The sequence below is a fragment of the Rissa tridactyla genome, chromosome 3 (genome assembly GCF_028500815.1).
Source record: "Rissa tridactyla isolate bRisTri1 chromosome 3, bRisTri1.patW.cur.20221130, whole genome shotgun sequence".
Lineage (NCBI taxonomy): Eukaryota > Metazoa > Chordata > Aves > Charadriiformes > Laridae > Rissa > Rissa tridactyla.
In genome coordinates, this window is record NC_071468.1 from 16,832,901 (window position 1) to 16,847,987 (window position 15,087).

Consider the following 15,087-nt stretch of genomic DNA (forward strand, 5'->3'; position numbering starts at 1 on the left):
CTTTTGTTCATTTTATGTGCACATATGCTTTTTAAGTAGTCCTTTCAGTGGTATGGAGAGAAACTGCCAGCGCCAAGGGGGTTAATAACAACATACGTGTGTTGTTAGCCTCTTGTTTGTCTCCCTTCCCATTCAAACATTACCTTTTATTAGAGCTTGCATAACTCAGTGCTTATCCAAAATATAGAGACCAGATGGTAATAAAATCAATGAGGTGGTAAGAATGAACCTCAGCTGCTCTATATTTTGAGGTTTGTTTTTTTGCCTAAATGCCGCACACTAATGAAAAAGTTTAGATTACTAGCTTGGGAAGAGTCTGTTTACCCAGACCTAATGGAAAGCCCATCCCCGTTAGCTGATTATATGGATCAGTACTGAATGCATGTCACTCTGTCCTAGACTGGAAAGATAAATGCGCACCATCTCTCAGTGCAATCAGCTACACGGGCCATAAGGCACTGAGAAATGAGAACAGACCTCTGCTCGCGGCATGAAGTGATCAAGGCCTGTCACTCATGCAAACCTACTAGGGATGTTAAAAACAAACATTAACAATAGAATTAAGGCAAAACACAAACTGGAGACTTTTTCCACAGAGTGACTCTTTCATACGGGCCAACTCTTACTCACGTTAAATGGCATCTCCTTGCACATTTTGTTCCACCAATTTTAGTGAATTTACTTATGAAGTATGATCCATGAGGGATTGCCCATGGCTGGAGATGGCAGAAAACGGTATGACTGAGCCCATAATGTGTAACAGCTGTTGAGAACAACTGTGTCCAGGAGATACAGCTCATTCAGGGAGTGGGTAATTTTGTTTCCCAAAAGCCGGCTCCAAGTTTCAGAGTTCAATTAAATGGGGCTTTGGGCAGCTCTGTCGTACTGATGTTTGCTACCCTGTTGGGGGAAACATCCATTCGCAGTCACCTGGACTGTTGCAGGCTGATGGACTAACCCTGATCTTTTTGTGCACCAGGATGGCATTTTCGGATTTTCAAAGGCAGTTCACCCGCCTTGAGATCTGCAACTTGACTCCTGACACGCTGACGAGCAACAAGGTCAATAAATGGGACCTGACCCTGTTTAATGGACAGTGGAGACGGGGCTCGACTGCTGGGGGCTGCCAGAACTACCAAGGTGGAGACCCAGCCAAGAAATACCAAAAAAACAATCAAAATAAATGCTTGTGAACCAGTGGGAGCTTTGGTGGGAAGGGCTTGGAGGTGCAGCTCTTTCTGCTGGGTTTAGCTAGTAAGCAAAAGCTCAGCAGCCTAACCCAAGATCTAATTCACACTGATTTCTTCGTTGGGGATTACCAGCCCACTAAGCAGTTAATTCATGGCTGTATTCCTTTTTTTTCTCTGTCTGCTTTTCCTGCTTACACGGCTTTTGCAACTGACTGGAGTAATCCTCCGAAGGGTTGCGTAGGCCAGGAAAGTGTCACAGTTCAGTGGCAGTGTTGTTTCCCATTCATTTTCAGGTCAGACCTCTGGAGAGGCTGTCTGGCGTTTGGTCCTCTTGCGACAATAACGGCCTCAGCCAAGGACGTTTCCTGAGGATAAATGACTGGCTGGAATTAACAATATCAGCTCCTCCCTGTTGGTCATTACTCCCCAGGAAATACCTTGGTGCTTTGATTTGCCCTGGCTCCAGTTGATATTCAGCATAGTTGTGAAAACATAAAACCGTGCAACGTAATGGAAAGGGTTGGAAAAACTCCAGGCAAAAGTCCTTCCAAAGAGATATTATGTGTAATTCTAGTGACAGCCATCTTGGCTGCAATGACAACAAAATTTCCTTCTTTTTGTCTTGCCTTGGGAATTTTTAGCGACATACTGGACCAATCCCCAGTTTAAAATCCGGTTGGACGAACCAGATGATGACCATGAAGGGAGTTTGAATGAACCGTGCTGTACTATACTGGTGGGCTTGATGCAGAAGAACCGCAGGAGACAGAAGAAAATGGGGGAAGCTCTGCTTAGTATTGGTTATTCGCTCTATCAGGTGAAGTTTGTTCCTGATTAAAGGCTTTACTCCCTCTTCTGTTACCCTGGAAAAAAATTAGCAATATGCTACATCTTGACATTCAGCACTACACTTCAATAAGAATTGGATTTTGCAAGATGATTCAAATCCTTTTCTCATTTCTTCCTGACCCGCATAATATGGGAAGATTCAGATAAATTTAGGCTCAGTTCTTGTCCCTCTTTAACAGGAGAGCAACGTAAAACTAGAGGCAATAATTTAGCAACAGTCTCATTGAGAGACTTCTCTTTCAAATTCTGAATGGGGGCAGGCTCAGGGTGCCTGGCAATTCCAGATAAGTGTTTCTGATTACAGCCTATCGTTAGTGCTCAGTAGTCACTTTCTTTTTTTCTTTTATTATTTTTCCCTTGCATTTGAAAATTGTTTTGATTCATTGTCTACCGTGTTATTGTTCTGGTTCAGTAGTTTTGGGTTTGTCTTTTTTCTTTTTTTTTTTTTTTCCTGATTCTCACAGTATTGCTTCTGTCTCTAAAAATATAATGTAGGGAAAAATCTGCAGTGTCACCTCTAATTTCTGTGACGTGAGGGGAGAGAAGTAAATATAGGAATTTCCAACCAGTATTCATCATTCCCAATATGATATCTGGAGAAAAGCAATTAGATGTTGCATAGATTCCACTGGATGAAGATCATTAACCAGCACAGGTGGGAGCAGATTGGAATGGCTGACTTTTGCCAATATATCTTGTGCAGGATGGTTCAAAACTAGGCAAGGTTTTCCCTAGTGCCTCAGTGTCTGCATACACAAATGGTTCTCACCGAGTACATTTCTGATTTGCCATCTGCGTGGTGCCAAGGACCCTGGCCTATTGGCATCCTAGAATTTGCACATTAAGGATATTTGTCTGCTCATACGTCTGGGTAAAAACTTGAAGACATTAGCAGGCCCTTCTGCTTTACATCTATTTAATCCCATCTGTCTGCTCCATGATGTTTTCCATAGTAGGGTAGACTTGGTGACTCTTAAGAAGATGAAGTCTTTCTTTTGAAAGAAATGGCTGCTAAGTCACCTCAGGTGGACATTCAGCTATGATCCAAGTTCCTTGGGTCACACTCCCACTGTTGTGGATTTACATCACTGCAGCTGATGCTGTGACTAAGGAGGTCCGGTTAGGACAGCATGGATGGTAACCCAAAGGAGATCTCTGTGCAGGAGAAGGTGAAAAGGTGTATGCTCAGGTCTACCTGCCCTGCAGAGCTTTTGTAAGTCATGTGGCTCAAACTACCTACTGACAATAACTGTAAGTGTGCCCATCGCCAAGGTCCTGGCCGCCTAGTATGCTGGTTGTAAGGAACAAGACCTGAGGTCTCAAGGGGCCATCTCAGGCCCCAGAATCGTTGTGTGGGTGATATTTTCAAAAGCTCTTTTGGGACTTGGGAGGACACTCTCTTTGGCTCTCACAGAAATCTGTGCTCTCAAGACAACTAATTGCTCTTGGAAAAGCTACCTTCTATTTGGAAGTACAAATTAATATAGCAATTGAGTTAATTTAGGAAGGACCAATCTTGAAATTTGTTAATTGTTATAATTATGGTTACTTGTTATAATTGATGGTAGCCTTATATTTTCATCATATACCAGTAACTGTGGACTAGTGGATTTTAGGTCTGCTGTAATAAATTTTCAGTGCATTTTTTGTTAGCAAAGTGGGGCTAGGCTGTTGACTTTCCTCGCTGAACCTTTCGAGGCTTACCCAAATATTTCCAACCAGTAGTATAATTCACAGCACCATATCAGGAGAAAGGCAGTTAAATGTTGTATAGATTCCTCTGCATGATCCTGTTTTTCCTGTGGAATAGCTTTAGCACCAGTTGAGAACTTCCTGCATAACTTCGTGCATAACCAATACTACAATAAGTGGTTGTAAATGGATTTTTAAAAAAAAATGCGTCTGGAGGAGGCTTTGTTTGATTTATTTTTTTTTAATGATAGAAGTGGGTATGTAGCAGCCCTTTAACATCAGCTCTTTGTCTTCCTTTCAGATTCCTCAGGAGGTATGTAATCTCTGCTGAAGACTTCTAGCTTCCAGATGGGCACCTCCTGTTGATCTGGAGAATTTAGCTACTGGGAAGACTTCTTCCTTACTAATGACAGCTCTTCTGGAGAGCTTTGTTCTTGGATCACTGGACCCATTTCTCAAGTTCTGAATAACCATTTCCAAGGGACTGTGGCACGAGGCCTTATTACAGATGTCTGAGTCCCAACCTTGGCTTCATTTACACTTGTTGAAATTTGGTTTCCCCTAAGTTTGCATAACGTAGGTCAGATTTGTCTGTTTAGTAGAGGTGAAGGCAGAGCAGGGTCTCTGTACTCTAAAATCGAGAAAATGTAGCTAATGTTGTTCCAAAGAAATGCCAAACTCTGTGGATCCATTCCTTCTACAGTTCTGAGCTGGGGCTCCTGGTAATGAACAAACCCCTCTGAACCTTCCCTAACCTCCCACATGTCGATACTGAGGAAAGGGGCTTTTCATTCCTGAAGGAAGAGACCCCAGGGGTGTCTGGCAGTAGGAATAGCCTATACTCATTACCGAGGTCCAGCAGCCTGCGCTGCCAATTTTTCCTTGGCTTTTCAGCATTTTTCTTCTCTCTCGGTAAATGAATGTGTGGTCATGTAGCAATTAACTGTGTTCTTTTAACAGCCTTGCAGATGCAAAGGGAAAATGAACTTTATATATTGAAAAAGATATGGATCTAGCTTCTTAATCTTTGCAGTCCCACTTAGTTTAAGATTGAGTGGGGAGAAAGGATGGTGTTGTCGAATAAAGACCAAATCCAATCTTATCTTCAGAACAAAAGAGGAAAAAAGCCCATATTTTTCTACAGTTTACAACAGAAAAGCAGAATGATTATAAAATATTTGATAACATCTTTGTATGCTCTGATCTTAGACAGCCAGAAATCTTATCTGTATGCAATGCCAACCACACAGCACTTTTTGTGGATCATTGAATCACACTTTTTGAAAGACATCACTGTGGAGCAAAAGTCACGAGTAGAAGGTTTAAAGCAGAGGCGTTATTCTTACATTACTGTTTCTTGTTACGTTGGTGTTTTGTTTTCTGAGCTATGCAATGTTCCACTTGTACAATAGTATATTGGCATTAAGGAAAAGTTCAGTACTGTTTTCCACATAATCCAAAGGAATACCCTTAGTATTACTAATAGAAGTTGGGTAAATCATCTAATCTGGCCCCAAAGTCTCAGCCTTGTGACTGCTACTGTGTTCTCTTTAATATTATTTTCTCTCTAAGTAAATCAAAGACTACAAGCCCTATGCAATTAGGAGATCCATCCCATCCCATACATTGCTCAAAAACATTCTGAAATTTAAATTTGCTCACGAGCAGCCTGTGAAAGCAAAAAATTCTCACTACGTGGATGACTTAAGTACAGCAGGTGCTAGTTTGACCAGATATGAGCATGCATTATGAACTTTTTATTTATTTTATATCACAGACTGTAAAGAGGCATGTGAAAAGATAACCCTTCTAAAGGAAGATACTTTCCCCTTCTAATTATCTGCTTGACTGTTTCTCATGACAGAACCCTGGTGGTTATCTCTTACGCCATCATTTGCAGATTTATTATTTTATACTAAGAAAAAACTTGAGATGGCTTTAAAGCACTGAAATTGAAATAGGGTGGCTTGCTTACCAGTGAATTGTCAAGTGGTTCTAACAAAAACACGTTTCCCACAGCTGGAAAATAACACAGATATTCATGCGAACCGTGCTTTCTTCGCAAGGAACCAACCAGCAGCCCGGTCTGATCCTTATGTCAACCTGCGTGAAGTCTCCAGCCGCATGAAGCTGCCCCGGGGAGAGTACCTCATTGTGCCGTCCACTTTTGAGCCTTACAAAAATGGAGAGTTCTGCCTGCGAGTTTTTTCTGAGAAACAGGCTAAAACTCAGTGCGTATCTTCTCTGTAAAGCCTTCTCTTCTGCTCATGAGGCACGTAAAGGAAAAGGTCAGGTGTTTCACCCATATCCCGTGCTCTATCTTTTCCCTTAACCGACAAAATAGGCCCATTTCTAGGATCTATTTTCTTACATAGTCTACCATATGTGACACACACGCATCCATGGTAGAGAGTCATGGCTCTTCAGATGGCCTCCAGCAAGTACTCAAGCGGTGACTAGATCCCTCAGGTCTGTGAAGTAGAAGTTCCCACAATTAAAGAGTGGAGGATTTGGGAGTATGATGACGAGGAGGTGGTTTTAAGAAGGGTTGTATCATTGAATGAAAAAAACAGGAGTCTGGATACAAGAAAAGAATAACAAGGCTGGATTTCCCAAGGAAATCTTCAAAGAGGCGGGACAGAGAGAGGTGTAGGAAGCGGGAAACCTGGGGGCTCATTCTATGCATTTGGTAACACCTTATATTAAAACTGCTTGTTTTGCTAATTATTTTAAGGGCAAATGATAGACTTGTCATTTCTTGTTGTTTTGGATTTTTTTTTTCTGTTTTTCCTTAGGATGATTGGTGATGTGGTGGCTGCAAAACCATATGAGGTAAATGTCTTAACTGGGCAGATTTTTTTGTGTGCGTGGTTTTTTTTGGTTTTTTTTTTTTTTAACAGACTTTCCTTTCATAATGTGGGGGCAAAACAGGGGTGAGATTTTTATTTTTCCCCTGAGTTGAGATCACAGTATGCGTTTGTGCTCAGGAAAAATATTTTTTGGTCATGAGGATTCTTTACATATCTCCGTGGCTTAGTTTCATGTGCATTTTTGTGTACCTGGGCCCATGTGGAACAGAAACTGTACCCTTGAAGACTGGGCTTTAAATTGTCCTTCCATCTAGTACAGGTAGGAGGAGGCAGGGAGGGCACCGAATGATCCTTTTCATAGAAACAGTCTTCCTGAAGCCCAAGAGAAATTGCAAAAGCAGACTTCCAAGAAGCTGCTGAATTGCTATGGCCAGGTGCAGCAACATTTTCACTGCAACTGTTTTATAAAACTATTTTGGTAGTGGAAGAAAACTTTTTCATCGGTCTTAGAAAGTATTTACTCCCAAATGAAGCCAGCCCCTGGCTCGTCGTGATTTAAGTAGTGCCTCTGGTTTGACATTGCTGCAGAGCAAGCGCTCATTTTCCATTGCTGTAAACAGTCCCCTGTAAAGCTGCTTTACGCTATCCACAGCTCGCGTTCTAGAACCACCTTGTAAACCACACTCTCGGTCATCTTTTTCCTCTAGCCTCATGTCGATAACAAAGATATAGATGATGAGTTCAAGACTCTGTTTCAAAAGCTCTCTGGAGAGGTAAGTGGATTAAGGTGAAAGAAAAGATTGGGACCTCTCTGTTATGATTATGCAAATATTTGACTTGCCAGTTCCTTTTACTGTCTGGTCTTCAAAAAACCAAGCAGTTCTTCCCTTTTATTAACTCACAGTTTCAGTTCAATTTGTTTTACAATAGAGCCGTTTTGCTACATTGTTCCTCTTATTGGTGCAAAATGTGATTTGTTCCCTCGGTAATGCAGGGCATGGAATAACTTTGAAAATAGGGGTGATGGGAGTGAGGACTGTGAAAATATTATCCCACGGTGAAATAAATTACCTGTGGAGTTAGCGTATAATTCTGACAATTGCCTAGTTGGCCAATTCCTTCCTCTTTGTTTAGAAGCCTCGGGCATTGGAAAAACTGTTGGCTGAGCTTTCTCTCTATTTATTGTATTTGACAAACCTCAGTATCGACAAAGCCCTGCTGTGCTAGCCTGTGGCTGTCGAGTCAGATTTTCTCTTAATGAACAGGTGGCCACTGGCACCGAAGAGGAAAAACATCTTGCTAGTTAGAAAGACCTTTTTGAGTTTTGAGAGGGCAATTTTAGTATTGTTTGGTTGTAGTTTCCATAAGCCCAGAAAATCTCAAGTGCTCTCCTGAACCTCTCTAGCTGAGAAAGACGGTAATCACCCGATTCGGTCAAACCCGTTAAAAAGTTAACATTTACTGGGTCATGCCACCACGGCACGTAACAAACCACTTATTTCCCATTTGAAAGGCTAGGAAATATTCAGGGTTCCTGAGGATCTCCTCCACGTGATGTCTGATGGTAAATGTAAAGTGTTAGAAAAAAACCAAAGGTTTGCATGCCTTAGATATGGAAGGAAAATACTCTCTGAATGTCTAACAGCAAATGAATATAGTTTGTTTCAAATAATTTTTTGTGTTAACGTACAAAATATTTTTTCTGTCCAGGACTGCGAAGTGACTGCAATTGAACTTCAAACTATCCTAAACAGGGTTTTGGCGAAGAGTAAGTAATGTTGTGTAGTTCCCATTGAATGGAGCTGAAAGGCACGTGATGAAATGGTGAGACATCAAGTTGCTCTTTGGTCAGCGTGAGCATCTGTGCCATCAGCACGCAGAAGGGATCTGTGCTAGCAAAAATCCAGTTCTATCAGCTAATGGCGATGAAAAAAACAGTTTTTGACCACCCCCCAGCTGGGTTCCTCCTGGTTTGTTGAACCTTTAATATGTGGGGGAAAGATACTACCTGGTGCTCCCCTTCCAAGTGCTGCCAGCCGGTGTCCCTCAGAGGCACTATATTCCCTGTACCTTCTTGTGGGGAGCACCATGGGAAGATATTATTATGCTGCTGAATAACTTCTATGGACAGATAGAGGCTTACCACCCCCAAAACAAATAGCATCCCCTGCCCCTGTGCCAAAAAAAAGCCATGTTAATCAGCTGAAGGGAAACAGTGGAAGAAATGACAGAGCATTTACTTTGCTAACGAGATTTTAAGGTGGCTGACATCTTCAAGGTTTCTGCAGAAAAATATTTGTCTAAAAGTATTTCTGACTTGGATTTTCACTTCCTTTTTGTACAGGAAAGGATATTAAAAGTGACGGATTCAACATTAACACTTGCAGGGAGATGATTAGCCTTTTAGATGTATCCTTTGAACGTCATTTCATCACCTTTAAAAGTTTCTGGATCTGTTTTGCAAAACTTCCTGGCAAGATAAGGCTAAGTTTACACTTCCATTGTCCAAGCGCTTGGCTGAAGGCATAAAATTCAGCCAAGCAGCTCTATCAGCTCAGGATGGCGGAAACCTGAACCATTTAATCATCAGCTGCTTCTCTCATCTGCTCTGCATCTCTCATCGCCTAAACTTTTTCCTAAAAAAGAGCAGGGAGGAGAAGCAGGGAGCTTCTGCCTGGCTGCACCTGTGCAGTTTCGGATGCATACACAGCACGCTCGGCAGGAGGCAGGTTTTCAGCCCAGCCTCAACTTCCATCTCTAAGTCAGGTGCTGTTTATAGAGCACAGAGCCCAGAGCAGCAGAGGGAGGCTGGGGAGCCTGTTCAGAGGAGGAAGGCTTCGAGTAAGTGCTGTGTCTCCCTCCTTTCTGATAGCTTGTAGGACACATGGGTGCTAATAAGCTCTGTGTAGCCAAGGGAAAAGGAGGTATCAGCACATCTGCCCAGTACTCCTTTGACATGCTGGGAAGGTAACCAGTGTACTCGGACGGCCATGCTGCCAGGATCATGCTAATGTTGGTCTCATGACGTGGTCATGCTGAGGTCAGCAGGGATTATCTGTGGATCTTGTGGATCACCGGCTGTTGGGAGAAGTGGTGCCTTTGCCCGACACTCCACAGCCTCCCAAACCCCACAGGGCAACTCAATAAATACAGCACCACGGGGGCCAACTCATTGCTTCTGCATGATTTTCCATAGGAAGGGATGTTCAAGGCCCTGAAGGACACGGGGAAAGACTGCGTAGCCTACTATTGACTCTCTCTGTTCACTTCCAGCTCCTGTCTCTGCTTTCTAACACTCGTCTGCTGTGAGGCCAGTCCTTTGTCTCCCTAAGGGCTTTAATCTACTGGTAATTGTACAAAATGCGAGTGGATCTGATTGTGCTTATATATTTAGCAATCCCATATATCATTCCCTGAGAGCGCAGATAGCCTGGAAATTCTTGGCATGCCTTTAGCTAGGCAAATGTAAAGCTGTGGGCCCGTCTGTGTGAGATGGAGACGTATTACAAATGAGGATGAATATGGCATTAAGATACCACTGTGATGTGTGATTTATTTTCATCAGAATTGGTTGCTCTCCAGTTTTACTAAGCATAGAGGAATCCTGGTTTTTGAACCATGCCTTAACATCCCCAGACCAATGGGACTGGCACCTTGGGACTTGTAGAATTCAAGACACTTTGGATGAAGATTCAAAAGTACTTGGTAAGGTAATATTTCTGACTGTCTCCTCTTCCCCCTCAGCTCTGAAGTACAGATCCTGAACCGAGATAGGGTTAAGCCACTGCAGGCGGATATACTTGGAAGCCTTCTTTCTCATGGCTGGAGTTTGTTCCAGGGCTCAGAAACACCTCTAATTTAAAAGGACACAAGCAGATCCTCTTTCACCTTGGACCCACCACTCTCCATAATTTGCAATACCTTATGGAAAGGCAGATTAACCCTCTTTCATTGCTGGCAAAGACAGCTCTCTGCTGCCTGCTGTATTAAAGCTCCTATGAATATGTCTCTGCTGTTGTGGTATGTTACATTGCCAGCTGAGCACCATCAAACACAAGAAACACATATTTTTGGGACCTATAAGAACCTGGCTTTGCATTTTTTAAATCTTGTAGAAGCGCTGAATTATTTTTCTGACAGAGGATTTAATATCCCAAGAAGCGCACCAGGAATCAAGCAGTCTAAAGGAAGGTCAAATTTGGACCTGTTTTGTTTGACAATATCCCTTTGGGGCAAGTCTGCTGCTACCATGCGTGATGCTGGTCAGCACGGAGCATCTGTCCTGGAGGTTCATGAGATGTTCAGCTGCCCTTCAGCCGGAGGCACCGGGTCTCTCCTGAGGCTGGTGTTGGCAGAGCAAGCCCTGAGAGCCAATTCTAGTCTGAGCTGTAGGTCTGCATGGCTTCTAATTCTGGATAATAAACCTGCTGGCAGTAGGAAGCATCTGTCATCTCGTCTGAAATATTAAGCAAAATGGTCTTTGTCTGTTGCAGTGTTTGCCAAATGAAAGGATATTTTCCTCAATGGCCTGTCTGCCACCACGTAACATGAAGGCGGGCAGGCTGCCAGCCCATGGGAACGTGTTTCCTAGTCTGTCTTGCATGCCAGTGGCTACTTGAAACATTTCCCTTGCTCATGAACATTGCAAAGAGTAGGAGCTTTGGGCTGGTAGGGGCAGCCCCTGTCCCAGCCGTCAGAAAGCCGAGGCTGTGTCTGCAGAGCAGAGTGATGGTGTGGACGCGGCAGGGGTAGGCACCGATATCCTGGCTTTAATCTAGCTACAGGAGCAGGGAGGATGGCAGGACATGGGCTGCAAACCAAGGTGAAACCCTAGAGGATGCCTGGTTATTTCATTCTGGCTGCTACCTCCTGGCGAGCCTCGCGTTACCGTATCTTCACTACTGTTGTTATCCAGCCATGAAAGCCAAAGCCCGCCCGTGCTTGCACCATCACGCTGCTGCACGGGCACACATTGAAAAGCCAGTTCCACATTCCCTCCTTCCTCTGCTGCAGGCAATCTATAAGAAAGTGGACAGTGACTACTCTGGTACCATCGACTCCCACGAGATGCGAAATGCCCTCAGAGAGGCAGGTGAGTACGCAGCTCGGGGGCACCGTGGGATCACTGCAGCCCTTCCCCAGGCATCGGAACAACAGTGGAGCCTTTAATGGCTTTGATTCCCTCCTGTCTCCTAGATCACAGCATTGCCAGTGCCATTCTCCCTTCCTGACAGTCACATACCGCTACATCCTTTTGCTGTTATATACATCAAAACCTGTCCTCTGTTCTGCACTATGAACCACTGATATTTTTGTCCGTGCTGTGACCATTGCTTATCCATCTGATTATTACTTGCTCTATTTTTGGCCTCATTATTTCCTAATCTAATTCCCCTTTTTCAGAGCTATGCCCAAATCCTCTTTTTCCTTCATTTCCTCCCACCACCTTTCTCAGCGCTAGAGAAGGTGCAAGCCTGATCAAGGCAGGCCCCAACGATATCCTCTCTGATGTGCTATTCACTTTTGGAGGAGTGCTTGCCGGCTCAGGGGCATCTAGGGAGCACTGTTTTTTTGATCTGTCTTGCGCTCGGTGGAGTTTATATGAATGATCCAGAGACAGAAATAGCACTAATATGGGCCTGAATAGAGCCCAATGTGTTACGTGAGCAATTGGCTCTACTGCAATCACTGCTATTCAGCTGCAGCACCAAGACTCGCTAATTAGGGGTTTATCTGGGGAAAATAGGACTGGTTATGCTGCGAAACAATGTGAAATATGCAGTCTGACAAAATGCTGTGGGAGAACTTTATGCCTCTCTTCACCCAGTACAATGGGCTTTGGAAAGGACTCGCAGCAGAGATGGGTGACGGAGTCCAAGAGACCTTCTTGGAGGAATAGTCCTCAGTCCTTCACCCAGGTCCTCCCGCAGCTGCAGCAGTCCATGGATAAGTCACGTCAAAGTCAGCATATTAACCTGCTGTGTCAGTGATTCTTGTGCTTCCCATGCCTTCAGGTTTCACGCTCAATGATCAGGTGCAGCACAGCATTGTCGTGCGCTACGCCTGCAGCAAGCTGACCATTGATTTCGACGGCTTTGTGGCCTGCATGATCCGCTTGGAGACCCTGTTCAGTAAGCGCCTTCGTTCATCAGCCAAGGATGATTCCAATTCAGAATTCCTGAAAACTTTGGGGTTTCATTAATCATTTGGTGCCTTTTAACTGTGAATGTAGCAAATTGCATGGAGATGTGAGGGTGCCAGCAAAATGGTGTCTGCTCGAGAAAGCAGCAGAGAAATAGCAAAAGTCTTTCTGTCTGAATGACCATGGAGTGTGGGGGACATGTTTTCATAACCTACCATGATCTTCTGCTTTACAGTCATCTGCACTTTATGGTCCATGCTCTGGCCCCCAAGTTGTCCCAGCTCCCATAAATGGTGCCATTTATCACTTACAGTCCTTACTCAGACCCGATTTACAGGTTTGTCCCCGGATCATACCAGATGCTACTGCATCAGTTTTATAGTTGTCCTGCTGCCAACTCTCAGTTTGCTGCTGTAGATCTGACTATTTCGCCCCATGAAGCGGCTTAGAAATTACTTGTAAGAGGAAAGAAGAACAGCTGTAATATTCTGTTACAGAACCCGTCTAGATTTCCAGTAGATCATGGCAAAAGGCCAGACCTCTACATTTTGTCAGACAGTGACTCTCTACATGCCAAACTCTGGTGGTTTATATCCAGTTTTTTTCCCCCTCTCCTACTTTTCAGAAGTGTTCCGTCTCCTGGACAAAGACAAGAGTGGAGTCATCCAGCTCTCTCTGGCTGAGGTGAGGCTGGTCAGATTGAAATACCATCTGTTTAAGCTACAGCAATGGGCCACACTACAATATGTTTATTTTAAATCACTATTATAAGCAGTAAACTCAATAGTGATTCAAAGGGAAAGTTTGTTTATGTGAAAAGGTTCTTCAGCTCAGAAGGCCTGTCGGAATTAGCGGAACGGACATTTACCTCATATGAGCAAAAAAGTAAAGATACACTCAAAACCCGTAAGGTTGCTTGAGAAGATGCTTACACAAGTGTGCTTCACTGTCTACTTTTAGAGGGCAGTGGTCAATTCATTAGAAAACACACAGCAGGGAACTGTGCTTTTCTGGCAGAGAATGTACTGATAAAACCTGCCAGAATTAGAAGAGACCTTTTAAGATGCCAGGTCTTTTTTTTTTCCCCACATTGTTTTTAATGCAAATTTCTCCTCTCAAAGCTGTAATAAAAGCAATCAGCTTGAGTTTTCCCTTTGCAGAATGCAAATATATCTCAGGAAACAGCTGGAAGGGGCCCCAAGAGGTCCATGCAATTAGTCCTCTCAGCTGAAGACTGGCTTAAAGGGAGGATGAAGGCTAGGAAGCCCTTTGACCCTCCGTTGCAGTTAGCTAAATCTAGCTGAAATTGTACATTGCATACTTCGACCCTAAAATTTTTCAAAGGTCACACAGCTTGCTCTGGAGAACTGGTCTTCCTTCGGAAGAGATCCCAATTGCAATGTCTGAGGCTGATTCTGGCAATAAATTTCCCCGAAGTTCCAGAGCAGATGGATCCTACATGTACAACAGATCAAAACGCAGCTCCAGCCTTTCCCAGTTTGTTTTCCCAAAGCCGTGATAGAGTGCCCTGGTGGCATCCTGTGGACCTTCCAGATGGTCTGACTCTTTGTTCTGTTTCTCCCTCAGTGGCTGTGCTGCACAATGGTTTGAACCACGGTCGATGAGTTCAGCAGAGACTTCTGAGGCTCTTCTGAACATGGAACCATTCATTCGACTTCTCTGTGTTATGGAAAGCAGAGAGAGAAACTTGGTTTTATTACTGGCGATTTATTTTAAACCCACTAAAAATGAAGTGATCTCCTGTTAGTTATAAAATAAATCTCAAACAAAAAAAGATAAATAAACAAATAAAATAAAGAAACCCAGACCCAACCTCCTTTTCTTTTCCCACCCAGAGAGTATTTCTGTTTGTCACACTGAAATGTCACAAGTTTTGACTTGCTACAGATGGGCCCAGGTGGCTTTGGTGTGACTTCTGACTGTGCATCAAAGTTCAGCAGTTTTCAAAATCCTGGAAGGGTTCTCCAGTGCCTGCAACATCCAGCATATGTTTCACAGAGAGAAATCAATGCTCAGAAGCATGGTCAAAATCTGTGTTGCTGCCCTGGCTACCTCCCGTCCCCGCCAATTGTCTGCTTTGGCTGTGCCAAGCCCCCCCAGAAGCTGGAGGTGAGAAGCTTGGAGGCAGATGATGAGCTGCTGAGAGCAATGGGGAATCGGGCATGGACACAGCCCCAAGGATGAACAGGGAATTAGGCAAACACAATAGCACTCCTCCATGAGTCTTGGCTCAGTCTTTCAGGAAGAGGAGCAAGGACGGAAGGCCATAGGCAACTTGCTGCAGTTATTTCAGCTGAGTTTTTCTCCTGTGAATGCTTGTCCATATGTGTACTTAAGTGCCCAACTGTGGGGTGTGAAGTTTTAGGAGGTGAGAGATTGGAGC

At 43.8% G+C, this 15,087-nt stretch overlaps 1 protein-coding gene across 2 annotated transcripts in view; it reads left to right on the plus strand.

Moving 5' to 3' along the window:
- LOC128907785 (calpain-8-like) overlaps window positions 1-14,498 on the plus strand; it is a 30,432-nt gene extending 15,934 nt beyond the window's left edge. The window contains exons 9-21 of one of the 2 annotated variants that reach the window (XM_054197030.1): window positions 980-1,140; window positions 1,832-2,007; window positions 4,033-4,044; window positions 5,751-5,962; window positions 6,527-6,563; window positions 7,249-7,314; window positions 8,252-8,309; window positions 8,886-8,950; window positions 10,178-10,246; window positions 11,555-11,633; window positions 12,556-12,672; window positions 13,309-13,367; window positions 14,271-14,498. In XM_054197030.1, the coding sequence (XP_054053005.1) occupies window positions 980-1,140; window positions 1,832-2,007; window positions 4,033-4,044; window positions 5,751-5,962; window positions 6,527-6,563; window positions 7,249-7,314; window positions 8,252-8,309; window positions 8,886-8,950; window positions 10,178-10,246; window positions 11,555-11,633; window positions 12,556-12,672; window positions 13,309-13,367; window positions 14,271-14,294 (1,135 nt within the window). In that variant the 3' untranslated portion in view covers window positions 14,295-14,498. Of the gene's footprint in view, window positions 1-979; window positions 1,141-1,831; window positions 2,008-4,032; window positions 4,045-5,750; window positions 5,963-6,526; window positions 6,564-7,248; window positions 7,315-8,251; window positions 8,310-8,885; window positions 8,951-10,177; window positions 10,247-11,554; window positions 11,634-12,555; window positions 12,673-13,020; window positions 13,116-13,308; window positions 13,368-14,270 lie in introns of those variants that run through there. The other variant, XM_054197031.1, reaches the window with a different exon arrangement.
- The last annotated feature ends 589 nt before the right edge of the window (window positions 14,499-15,087 follow it).